The 13763-nt window shown below is 33.6% G+C and overlaps 1 protein-coding gene across 4 annotated transcripts in view; it reads left to right on the top strand.

Annotated features, from left to right (window-relative positions):
• emb (exportin-1 emb) overlaps positions 1 to 13763 on the top strand; it is a 76792-nt gene that overhangs the window by 46068 nt on the left and 16961 nt on the right. For all 4 annotated transcript variants that reach the window (XM_069820245.1, XM_069820248.1, XM_069820249.1 and 1 more), the window contains exons 14-17: positions 851 to 985; positions 1282 to 1386; positions 7009 to 7194; positions 11076 to 11324. In XM_069820245.1, the coding sequence (XP_069676346.1) occupies positions 851 to 985; positions 1282 to 1386; positions 7009 to 7194; positions 11076 to 11324 (675 nt within the window). The remainder of the gene's footprint in view (positions 1 to 850; positions 986 to 1281; positions 1387 to 7008; positions 7195 to 11075; positions 11325 to 13763) is intronic.

Here is a 13763-nt window from a genome sequence, read left to right as displayed (position 1 = left end):
CCCCTTTCGGAGCTCTTTCCGATTCAGTATTGAGCTAAGTCATATTTACAACCAAAAAGAAAAAAAAAAACTAAATAAACTGCTTTACAAATAATTATAACTATGGACTTTACTAATTCATTATTAGTACATTTCGAAATGTATTAATAATGAACTGGAAGATTGTGATAAACTCGTCCTGAATACCGACTCATTTCTAATTGTCGCAGTTATGAACCAGAACTGTGTTCCTTTCTAAGTGATTTATTTGAAACTTTCAACTGAAGATATCTCAAAACTTGTTTTTTTGAGTTGTCATACTTTTGAACGAGACGATCAATATTCCAATTCTGTGCAGGTGCTTGGCCAAACAATCATGGCCTGTTGCCAATCTAAATGCAGCTACAGACGATTTGCGTGGTAAATTGGGAATCAACTGTGGATTATGATGCAGAGAGTTCCATTTTTTCCCTTGAGATTCTGTTATCAAATTTTTGTTTGTTGAAGTCTAAGTACTGTATGTAGATTTAATAAATCTTTTCATAGAGTAATAGGTAGATTTAGTAACAGGTCTGTAAGTAGCAGTGCTGCCCTTCTTTGCTAATGCATCCGCATTCTCGTTTCCCAGGATTCCACAATGGGATGGTATCCATTGGAATACAATTCTTTTGTTGAGTGTTATTAAAAGAGTAACCACAAGGATAGCATATTTTAGAGCAGGCTGGTTATAAAATTGAAAATCACATCTTGCAGCTGCAAATCTGTGGGAACTGTACAGGCTGAAGGTCGCATCAGAATTATAATTATTTGATAATAATTTAGAATACATGTGGCAGTGATGTTTGATGTAATCATTTAAATATTTTTATAGGTTCACACCTTTTACGAAGCAGTTGGATACATGATCAGTGCCCAGGTGGATCAAGTGATCCAGGAGCATCTCATTGAAAAGTACATGATGCTTCCCAATCAAGTATGGGATGACATCATCAGTCAAGCATCGAAAGTAAGTGCTTCTTTCTTGTTATTGATATAATGTTAATGATGATGTGGTAAATTTACCAGATTTTTTTCACAATTTCCTTGGAGAGATATCAGCATATGAAAAAACTCTTGCTGGAGAAGATCTCAGCAAAATGCATTGCATAGATATCTTGTGAAAGAACAACCCAGGCTCTGAGGTATTCAACAGCATTTACATAAAATTCAGAAGAGACGACAAATTCTGTTATGGAATAATACGAAATCTGCCATTGCACATTTATGTAGCCTATCTTATTTTACCTTTTTATTCTGTTACAGAATGTGGATGTGTTGAAAGACCAAGATGCTGTCAAACAGCTTGCAAGTATATTAAAAACAAATGTGCGTGCATGCAAAGCACTTGGCCATCCTTATGTTTTGCAGGTTAGTAAAGGTTTTTTAACACTAGAAGGAGAAACCAGTCATTTTGACCTATATCTATATAGGCTATGTTGTTTTCTAATGCCAGGCGTATGACAGTAAAGTCATTTGACCTCTTGCACTCCAATATTTTTCGAAGATATTGTCATGGTTAGCCACTGAAGTACAGATTTTGAGGCTAACCATGACAATATATATATATATATATATATATATATATATATATATATATATGTAATTTAAACTAGTAATGGAAATTACAGGAAAACGGCTGAACAGATTTTAATGAATGATCCTTCATTTTGAAGCTTGACATCCAAGGATTTTCAGAAAATTAGCAACTTTTAGTGAGGCGTTAGTTTTTCTTCATAATTTTCATATTTTCCAAAATCCATCTTTCGTTAACTTTGAGAACTAATCACATTTCAGTATAAAACAAAACACACATTACAATAAACAATAGGCTATTACACGAAGGCCATGACCTGCAGGATTGCTGACATATTTAGAGCCCAAATTCAATTGGTCATTAAAAACTTCATTAATTTAATACTATATTGATGATATGAAAGTGAAACGTTTTGGGGTTATGTAAGTAGATGTAGAGAATATCTTAAATTAGGTCTTCATTTCTATAATTTACTGAGTAGGGGCTATATAGTACATATATAACTACAAAACTTACGTAAGATAATAATATTGTTATTAAAAATCAAATATTTTTTTAGTTATTAATCAAGTGGGGTTGAGTCTTTTTCATATATTTAATGGCGGTGTGGTGTAGATATTATTATATGCGTCATTTTCTTCAGTATTGGCTCGAGAGTGTGCAAAAATTACAGTTCCTAAGGACAGACCAAAAGGTATTATTTACTGATAAAATAAGTGCCCTACAAAATTTTGTAGTCGATCATTTCAGCAAGATCTCTTAGCAGGATAAAACGATTTTACCCTCTACATTTCAAGCTCCACATGCAGCAGCTATGCCAAGATGCTATGTATATTGTTCGAAAGCACAGCAAACCTGACATTTTTTTAACTTTCACCTAGAATCCACAATGACCTGAAATAGCTATTGCTTTACTCCCACATGAAAAACCCACTGATTGTCCTGATATCGTTACTTGTTTTTTTGCGTTGAAACTCAAAAACTGAAGGTGGATAGTTTCAAGAAAAAGTATTTGGCATAAAAGAATCATTCAGAGGGAGTATGTTTCATCATTACAGAAGCAAATAACTTTCAAAATGTCTGGTATTCTTCATTGAAAATAAATCTGAAAAATTTGTATTTGAACGTCTAATGAACTTAGTTTGCAGCATTTGCTGCACAAGCCACCAGTTGATAATTTATTTGTATCTCCTCTATGTATTGACTCATCAAGTTCATTCTTCGGGACTTTTATTGCATTTACTCTCTTAAGGTTCTCTGAAAATTTCAAGTCCCAAAAGTTATTATTTATGGACGTAACAAGTACAGCTACCTAGAAGGACCAACACAGGTCTCTCTTATTTTCATGCAGCAGCAAACTGCAGTACAAATATTGCTGTTTTATGATTGTCTTTCGTTGTCTAACAAAGAATTCAATTCATCATCACCATGTGGTAAGTTTATTGAATGTATGCAGCAAGTTTTTCATATTACCAAAAATATTCCCTTTATGTAGACTGATATTTCCATTACGTAGACTGGTTGATACTCAAAATATACAAATGACAACAGGGAGTTTATAACCGCTTTTCTATGACATCACAATACAGTCAATATATTTTGGATGACAGTGGCAATTCTTTTGACAACTGTGTCATTAGTCAAGATTCCTCTTCGCCATTTACTGTAGTTCTTTTGCAAACATGGCATGAAAGGTTCGAGTGTTGAAGAACTTCTGGCACGAAAAATCATGAGCGATGAAGAATTCTGCATTATTTAGAAACATTGTCAGAAATAGATTTGGAGAAAGAATACCGAGTTAGTATTTGTGACGAAGATGAGAATGAGACTGGTGATCTTAATTGTATCTTGAAAGATTGTATATTTCAGCAGTGTCCAGGAAACTAGGGAGGAAGATCTGTCAGATTGGAGGTTGTCATAGCAGAAACAAAACATCACATTTCTGCACTAAATATAACAAACTAGTGGCTTGTGCAGCAAATGCTGCTGCAAACTAAGTTCGTTAGACGTTCAAATAAAAATTTTTCAGATTTATTTTCAATGAAGAATACCAGACATTTTGAAAGTTATTTGCTTTCATAATAATGAAACATACTCCCTCTGAATGGATTTTTTTAGGCCAAATACTTTTTCTTGAACCTATCCAACTTCAGTTTTTGAGTTTCAACGCGAAAACGCAAGTATCAATGTCAGGACGATAGCAGTAGCTATTTCAGGTCATTGTGGATTGTAGGCAAAAGTTAAAAAAATGTCAGGTTTGCTGAGCTTTCGAACAATAGCATTTTCGTATAGCTGCTGCATGTAGAACTTGAAATGTGGAGCATAAAATCATTTTTAAGAGATCTTGCTGAAATGATCTGGAGACTACAAAATTTTCTAGGCCTCTTATTTTATCAGTAAGTAATACCTTTTTATCTTTCCTTAGGAACTGTAATTTTTGCGCTCTCTCGAGCCAATGCTGAAGACAATGACACATATCAATATCTACACTACACCGCCATTAAGTATATGAAAAAGACCCAACCCACTGGTTTAATAAGTATAAAAATATTTGATTTTTAATAACAATATTATTATCTTACTTAAGTTTTGTAGTTATATATAGCAGCCACTCAGTAAATTATAGAAATGAAGATCTAAATTAAGATATTCTCTACATTTACTTACATAACCTCAAAACGTTTCACTTTCATGTCATCAATATAGCATCAATATTATATACAATTAATGAAGAATAGACGCATCATGATATTAACTGTAATAATATTTAATTTCTAATGGTAATAATGTCATCAAACCAGCTCAAGTTTCGTAGATTTGAACGTCCAATACACAGCTATACTCAGAAAATTATACACTGCAGAATCAGTTTCTAATGATAAATTGAATTTTATTGAGCTCAAAATATGTCGGCAATCCTGCAGGTCATGGCCTTCGTGCAATAGCCTATTGTTTATTGTAGTGTGTGTTTTGTTCTGAAATTCAATCAAGTCGGCCGTGATTCAATAAAAATTAGTTCTCAAAACTGACAACAGATGGATTTTGGAAAATAGGAAAATTATGTAGGAAAATTGACATTTTACTGAAAACTACTACTTTTCCGAAAAACTTTGGGTTTCAAGCTTCAAAATGAGGGGCCATTTATTAAAATCCGTTCAGCCGTTTTCCCGTAATTTCCATTACCAGTTCAAATGATATATATATAGATTTTTGTGTGGCCAATGTTCTGAAAGAATAATGTATGTGTGAGCGAGATGTGATTATAAATGACCAATAGACGATATACATTCAGAAAACACAAAATATATATTTCCAAAATATTGATATTGATATGTTTATTCTACAACTCTTATTTGGTAATGGGTCGCCACCACATCTCTGTATTCGTGCTTCCCATTACTTTCTAATTACAATAAACTTTCATTGACGTGTGCTGTCATCTTATTTTATCTTTGTTACTTCTATTACTATAATACATACTCTCAACTTGCTCTCTAACCTCTCCCCTAAAATTTTCCCTTCTTTCTAATGAACACCTCACCACTTTTATTGTTTACTTATATTTGAAGTACTTCCTATCGTCTAAAATTTCCCAAATTTTGAACTAACTTTTACTAACACTATTTAATCATACTCATTCACTTTCATCACTAATTTACAATCAGTTCTACCTCTCCTCACTTCTGTCATCACTCTTATCCCCTATTTCTCCATTAGACACTGAATTACATGTTTATTTTGTTAAACTGTTCCCTTCCACCCCGATAAATTTTCCGTTTGCCACTATTTTTGTAGGTCAACTCAACCTTCATTTGTAAACTTACATTAAAATACTTTCTGTCTTCCTACCATTTCTATTTCTCTGATTGTACGCTAACTTAGTCGACACTCCAATATTAGTAACATTTCACTACCAATTACTATTAACAAACACTTCTAATTTTCTCTAGTCACTTCCTTTATCAACTCTTGTCTCTCTGAACACTAATTCACTTATTCGTTCATACATTCTCTCTCCGATTATTTCGCTAGTTACTCTTACTCCTTGAACACTCACTTTATTGTTTCTATGTCTTTTGCCACACTTTTATCACTCGACCAACTTAAGCACCAACTTCGTAGACTGTAGTTCTGCGGTTCTTTATTTCCTCCTTTCTTCCACTCACAAGTAGATGGACTACCCAAATCTTCTTTACTTCCCCTTCTTGTCGGCTCCGGACATTTTGCTAGTTTCTTCTTAACCACCTTCTTGACCTGTTTTCTATGACCTACTCTTCCCGCTGTCAGCTGATTCGTCATCTTATCCCTTCCGCTATTGTCAGCAGTCTTCAGTGACTGTTGCTTGCAAGGTGACGAAGGACTTATTTGCGACCACGCGTCTCTCCTTTCAATGACGTCATACGTGTCTGCTTCCATTCTTCCTGAACTTGCTGTTTCAGACATTCCTTGTGTGGTTACTGCATTTCCAAAATATATAATGTTGTTGTTGTTTTCTAATGCCAGGCGTTTAACAATAAAGTCATTTGGCCTCTTGCACTCCAATATTTTTCAAAGATATTATCATGGCCAGCCACTGAAGCACAGATTTTGAGGTGTTCCGAATCCATTTCTTGAAATATATATTGTAAAATTGAGTGAACATGAATAATTCATTGCACATGATGTTAAGAGCAGAATTTCAACTGAGAAATGGTAGAATTAATATGCTGGTAGTTATACACAATTAATAAAACAAATTTTTTCATCTTAGCATAACATAATTTTTTCTTACAAGAAGAGTATAAACCAGTATCGAATTATGTTCTGAAATTAACCCTCAACTCTTTAATTACAGTCACTAAGTCTTTAGTAAGATATTATTTCTTCAAGTAAAATTTTCTAATAGAAAAATTGACGATAAAACGTGCAGGTCAAAATGAGTGGTGCTGGTTGTACTAGGTAGTTTGAAAGTTTCAGTCCTCATAATGTTAAAATACTTGACATTTTAGTTGAATCTTCAGTGAATTACATAGCTATTAAAGTCATATTTGTATGTTTATTTTTTTACGTTAAGTTTCAACACTTACCTCTTTTATGGAAGACTGCTATAAAATGCTGAATTTCTGTTAACATGGAGTATAATATATAGAATGGCAACTGTTAAAATGTTTGTGGGTAATAAGGGAAAAAATCATGAGCATAGCTCAGCGAGCAGGTCCGTTTGCCTGCAAGTCCGGAGCTGTGCTTGGGCTGATTACCAGGTTGGATTTTTTCATAGGATTTTTCCAGCTGTAAGGTGAATGACAGATGATCATATGGTGAATCCCCTGTCTCAGCTTACCAAATACCATTTCACTATCACAGATTCTGTCAGTACTAAATAATGTAGCAGTTGATGCATCATCATTAAATAACCTACTAAAAAAGAAAAGTGTGAATTAGTGTACTACAAAAGCTTATGTTTTTGTTTGTTCCAGTTGGGTCGTATATATTTGGATATGTTGAATGTGTATAAAGTTATGAGTGAGAACATCATTGCGGCGATTGCAGTGAATGGAGAAGGTGTGACAAAACAGCCACTTATCAAGAGTATGCGTGTTGTAAAAAAGGAGACACTGAAGCTCATTTCTGACTGGGTTAGCAGGTCAACCGACCATACCATGGTAAGTCGATAGATGCATTTATCATTACATGCAAAGTTTATTTTGATATTGAAAAAAGTATTAATTTTTATGTTTATTTGTACAAAGCTTTAGTTTTCTGTTCTTCATGTTCAACTTCTGCATTTTATTTTTACATATTTAAACCTATACACCATTTTACTTTCCCATTATTAAGTATAACAGATAGGCTGACCAGACATCCCTGATTTCCGGGGACAGTCCCCGGTTTTGAGTTGCTGTCCCCTGGGAGCAAATGTCCCTGGAAATAAATTTTGTCCCCAGAAGTTTTGATTTTGTTTCAGTAATATTTTACACATTAATTAATTTATTGTTCTGACCCAATATTTTGGGTTTGCCCTGCGACACAGAATAGCTCACAATAAAATTTAAAATGAAAAATTATATAAACAGGCTTCAGACAAAATTGATTAAGACATAAGAAAAAAAAAACAGAACCAAATATAATTTAAATTGAATGTACACCATTAAGATGCTGACGAAATATCGCTACAGAAAATTTTATGATGGAGGTGACGATGGCATCTTGAAGATCTCTCGTCAGCTTGTATTTTTCCCTCCACTTTACAAAGGCTTTCGGAATGGTGCCTCACACTCTGAAGAAGAGACCGGTAACTGTGATTTTTTCTATGTTGTATTTCGCCGATAGGTACTGAATCGTGGGCTCATAGATTTTCTTTTTCTCCTCATTCACTTCAGATGGTTGAGTGGCTGAGATTTCAAATCTGATTGTAGGATCAATTATTTCGGCTGTCTGTTTATTTCTATTTATAGCTATGATATCGATCCTACGATTGCTTCCACCATCAGCAATACAATGAACTTCCTCATAAACGTCTAGATTTTTGGATCGAAGTGCATCTGCGATCATAGAACGTATGATATTGTGACGTTTTATTCTGAGTACTTCTCCCTGTGGTCAACTCCCAAGCACATGTGGTAAAGTTTCATACTCACTGCAGTGCCTACAGTGGGTTGTGCCTGTAGAGCGACCAGGGAGAGAACGTACTGGTGCCACCATCGCAGTCATTTTTAGCATATCTCTCCATTCAGAACTTGATAATCCTTCATGCTTGATGATCCAGGAGTTGGCTGCAGGTATTTCTTCAAACAATACAACTCCTTTTCCCTTCTGGGGGTATGCACACCAGGTTTTAAATTCACGGTACCGAAGATGTTGTCTTAATTGCTTCACGGATCCTGTAGCCTCGTCTCTGCTCACTTGCAATTCCAACAAGAAACGGGTTCTTATAGTGTCATAATCTTGTACAGCATTAACATGCTGGTCATTTAGGTTTTCTAGCTTGGTATTGATGTTGAGTTGCTGCAGATAGGCTTCCTATGTAGCGTGCATCACTGACAATCCTTTGTATTTGTTACTTGTATATATCATGCTATTAGGAGTGTCACCTGGTAATTGTAATATTTCCTTTACTGCGCTTTTAATCATATTGTCAGCTTTAATGAGGATGCAGTTTGAAATGGATTTAAGTATCATGATGAAACTGCTGTGATTCATGCACATTTCTGAACAGTTCTCAGTATGAGGCAGAAGAACCAACGAGCACAGTATGAGATATTCTGCACTCTTTGAGAAGACCACAGCAACTTTGTCTTCATTAGCTTTGCGCGGAATGTTAGAACTTCCTACGGTGTCTATTTTTAAGTAGTTAAAAAAATGAGGAATTTTGTGACAAACCAACAAGTGAAAAATGGTATGATGATTTTCAACATTTGAAAAAAAAAAATTTCCATTCATTTTAAAATCTTCTCAAAATAGTGTCATTAATCATGTGTCTTTCAGTCAGTAATTCATCATTTGAAAGACTTTTTCCCCACAATGAACTCAATCTAGACTGATGAAAATTCAAGAATGAAAATTGAAACAGTTAAAGCTTTGTTACAAGTGAAAACAAACTTTCATTCCTCATGTGAAGAACTTAGTGTGAAGCTATATGGGAATGAACAGATGCTTAAATAAATACATTCTTCAGACAAGTATGTGTATGTTGGAGTTCAGTGTGTACAATATTATGTGAAAGACTTCCATGCATGTGTCAGTACTAAAATTGAATTCTTAGTGACTATAATTATGTACAGGAGTTACGTGTGTTTATGCATTTAATTAAAACAGTTAAGATACTTTTACAAATTTAGTGTGCGAAGTACTATCATTGTATCTACTGTTACATGTATTTTGTGCAACATTTCAATGGAGAGTGACTAAATAAGCGTTTGTGTTTTTTTTTTTTTTAATTGCTGATGTCCCCTGCTGGGCCATAAAAAATCTGGTCAACCTAATAACAGATGAAGTATTGTAAGGCTATAAAAGTATTGACTTTAATGGGAAAACACTTATTCAAAATCTCTGATAAAAACTCAACCATGTGTGAGTGTGTGCGTGCGTATGCACTCTCCCTTCCTAACATATAATAGAATTAATTCTTGTAAATTAATCATTGTAATCTTTGTTCTTGATTTTGTTGTTTTTATCTCAATTATTTAATTTGTACCATAATTGTTTATTTTATTGTATTAATTGTATTGCTGAGCTGGACTTTTATTGGCCAATGGCTGTTGTATAGCACATAAATAATAAATAAATAAATAATAATAATAATAATTATTATTATTATTATTATTATTATTATTATTATTATTATTATTATTATTATTATTAATTGTATATTGCTCCTGTACTGCTGTCATTTTTATATTTGATATTGTTCTTATACTGGTTGAGTGGAAGAGAAGGCCTTATGGTCTTAACTTTGCCAGTAGAAATAAATCTTTTAAATAAATAAAGTAAACATTGATTTACTTTATACAGTAAAACCCCGATAAGACGCTGTTCAAGGGACTGGGTGTAAACCGCGTATTAACCGGGACCGTGTATTAGGCGGGTATACTAATTTTGACATATACAGTATCTATTAGCATTTTTCATTATCGAAATACATGATTCATGAAAGGTAATATAGTATTATTCCATTATGTAATTACTGTACTGTACGTCAAAGACATTTACAATATGTACTGTACTTAATTCTTTCGGAAAGAAGTCATTTATAGTTGTTTGCCATGTGCGTGTTCTCCAAGTCCTCATGTTTACCACACTTCAGTTTCCTGCGTTGATGTCGCAGCTGTAGTGATTGAGTCGCGATTTTTTATTATTGTTCTTAATATCAATGATGGAATTCCTAATGAATCAGAGAGTTGTTTCTGAGTAAGAGTACTGTTCTCATCGTACTTCGTAAGATTTCCAATTTTTCCGACACAGAAAGCACTTTTTGTTTAACACTCATTGTCATTGTAATCACATTCACAGACACTTCAATACACTAAAGGACAACAAACTGCCCAGCAAAAATTTCCAGAATTTTATTACGGCCGAGTGAGGAATGCTGTTTGAGAGAGAGGGTTAGCAAGAGGGTGAGGTATTGTAACTGTATGTAGGCTTTAACCACGCAAGTAAAGAGTGGAATAAGAGAGCGTAACAAGAGAGTGGGGTATACTAAGATATGAAGTATGAAGGTTTAAATGCACAGGTAAAGGGTCGAATACCAATACTTTTCAGGTTAATGGCACCAGTGAGTGCACTGACCAAGATGTTTCATTGCTGTTACAGTACATTGCTGAAAATTACATCGAAAATATTCCACAAAAACAGCGTATTATGCGGGACATGAGTGCAACAAACGGAGTATTTTATAAAGGTGTTATATATGAAATGTGCAGGGACCGGACAAAAAAAGCGTATTACACAGGATAGCATAATAAGCAGGCGCGTCTTATCAAGGTTTTACTGTATACCCATATCACGTACGTGTATTATAATTTTAAAACTGCTGTTTTCCTTGTAGGTATTGGAAAATTTCATCCCTCCACTGTTGGATGCAGTATTGTTAGATTATCAGCGGACTAGTGTGCCTTCTGCTCGGGAACCAGAGGTTTTGAGTGCTATGGGGACCATTGTTAATAAGTTGGGAGGTCACATCACCAGTGAAGTTCCCAAGATATTCGATGCTGTTTTTGAATGTACATTGGAGATGATAAATAAGGATTTCGAAGAATATCCTGAACATAGAACAAATTTCTTTCTGCTTTTGCAGGTAACTGAACTCTGCTTTTTATTGCAGTGTGTATATAACATTATTACTGTACAAAAATCTGAGATTAGGATTACTGTATTCTACATGAAGTATATGTTAAAAGTGGACGGTTGTGGTTAAATTCTTTGACGTGAAGCATGTGAATAATATTTGTGTGCAGAGGTTTTTTTTTTATGATATTTCTGTTACTCGCTTAATTTATGCCACCATAATTGTTTGCATCCCAATTTTTCTTAGTAAAATTAAAAATATTTGTAAAAAACTTCTTGCATAATGTACACATTCCATTTTCAATAATGTCTGAGGTAATATAAAATCGTCACTCTTCTGAAAAGCCCCGAGCTGAAGAAGATATGTAAACTATATTGGCTGGCTACGGGAAAATTTATGTACCACTTAGGACAAATAGGAATGCTGCTGAGCTACGTAGCATTGCTGTTGTATTTACGTCAATATATAGCTATTAGCAGGGAATGAGGGAGAGAAAGAAGCAATAGATACAGTCAGCATTGTGAAACTCTGACAAATAATCGGGTTCCGAGGCAACTGATATTTCCTGCAGAGTGTACTGATGATGTTATAGACTGTAGAGATAGTAGTTTGTAAACTCGACACTGGCAAAGATACCTGTCCCATGCAGTAACCGAAATCCCTCACTGTAAATCAACAGTAACATATAGAATCGTAATGTTAAGTTGGATTAAAAATTAAAAAAAAAAAAAACAGTGAGTTAATTGATCATGATTGGTATTTTTAAAATGCATTCTCATAATTGGACGGAGCTATGCAGCAATAGACCAACCGACAATTTGAAAAAAAAAATATATTATGATTAGGGACCGGATTTTTATGTAATATCAAGGTGTGAAATATGTACATATTTATGTAAGAAAAATAAGCTGAATATGTATCAAAATATGTAAAATCATGAAAATATTTAATATCAGTATCTGCGCTGGTTTGTATTGTTAGGCCTAGATATTTGTAGTTTGGTACAATTTTTAATTTTCTGTTCTTCATGGCGATTTCTGCCGTTTCTGAGTATCATCATTTCTGTCTTGTTCACATTTATATCAAATTTGTTTTCATTGCACCATTTTACCATGATGTTTATTGTTTCTTTTAACTTTGTAAGGTCTTTAGACCCTACTACTATGTCGTCCGCTTATGGTATGAGATTATTCCATCTTTGAATTTCACAATACAGAGTAGTTGTATGAGAAATGTTGCCTTTTGTTCATTCATATTTACAGTGGGCGGTAAGGGGTGAGTGCCTCTTTTACTTCCTGGAACTTAGGTGTTATGTTTTCGGGTATATAAAAAGGCTTATTTCAAATTGTAAATTTCCCCAGCAGCAGTTTTCTTTTTCCTTTTAAAGAAGTAAAAATGAATAAAACCCCTAAATATGCAGATTTATGTAATACCAAGCCATAATGTGTAATGTGGGGTAAATATGTAAAAATATGTAGTATCAAATTTTGATATATTAATGGTAATTACAAGATTCGCAAAGATTTGTTATTTATATATGGTTAGGTTCAAAGGAATATAATATGTAATTACATAAAAATCCGGTCCCTAATTATGATATTTACACAAATCTGTTCTTGACTGAATTACTGATATTTAACTCGGAAGAAATAAAGAATGCGATATGTGCATTTTGTTGCTATTTATAAGCAAAATTCGTTTCTTGAATAAAATTTATTCATTTATTTTGCTTTACAATATTAAATCAACTGCTTGTCTGTTATTAAAAATTGGTAGCCTTTTTTTTAGTATTATTTGTGCTATTTTTTGTAATATTATGAACGTTACAATACTACTTGCATTAATAAAAACGAGATTTATATCAGTGATCAGTACCTCGAAAACAGGTTTTTGGCAGTTGGTCTCATATTGTGTAACTCTTTCCAATTTGTTCATTTTAACATACAGAAAACAGACTTTTCGAATATCACAGTATCATAGCATCATTATTGTCAATTGTCTCTTGGCAGTATTGCCACTCAGATATCTGGCAGATTTGGATTCATTAAAGCTGGAAAATAACCCTGTCAGCCAACAGCCGAAAATCTGCCAGATTTTTTACATTGGTTAATTGATTATATTATTTTAAGCAGTGAAATTATTAACTGGCTGTGTTATTCAACTAGTAAAATAATTACACATTCTTTAGAAGAAAATCTAGTTTCTAATTTACGATGAATGGGAGATTTTTTGTTATTACAAAGTCAAAGTTACATGAAACTGTTCAGTGTGGCATAAAAATGGGCTAACATCGAACTATACAGATGTCTGAAAATAGCAGAATATACGTCACATATTCATTTTGTATGAGGTCTCACCCACCTCATTGAATACTACACGGCTACTATGAAGTAGCCAATATGTATTATTACTATTTAATACGAGATGTATTAACTGTTAGCAGTTGTC

This window comes from Periplaneta americana, chromosome 3, assembly GCF_040183065.1.
Source record: "Periplaneta americana isolate PAMFEO1 chromosome 3, P.americana_PAMFEO1_priV1, whole genome shotgun sequence".
Taxonomy (NCBI): Eukaryota; Metazoa; Arthropoda; class Insecta; order Blattodea; family Blattidae; genus Periplaneta; species Periplaneta americana.
The sequence above is the reverse complement of the archived record's forward strand: the minus strand, read 5'-3'. Positions and strand labels throughout refer to the sequence as shown.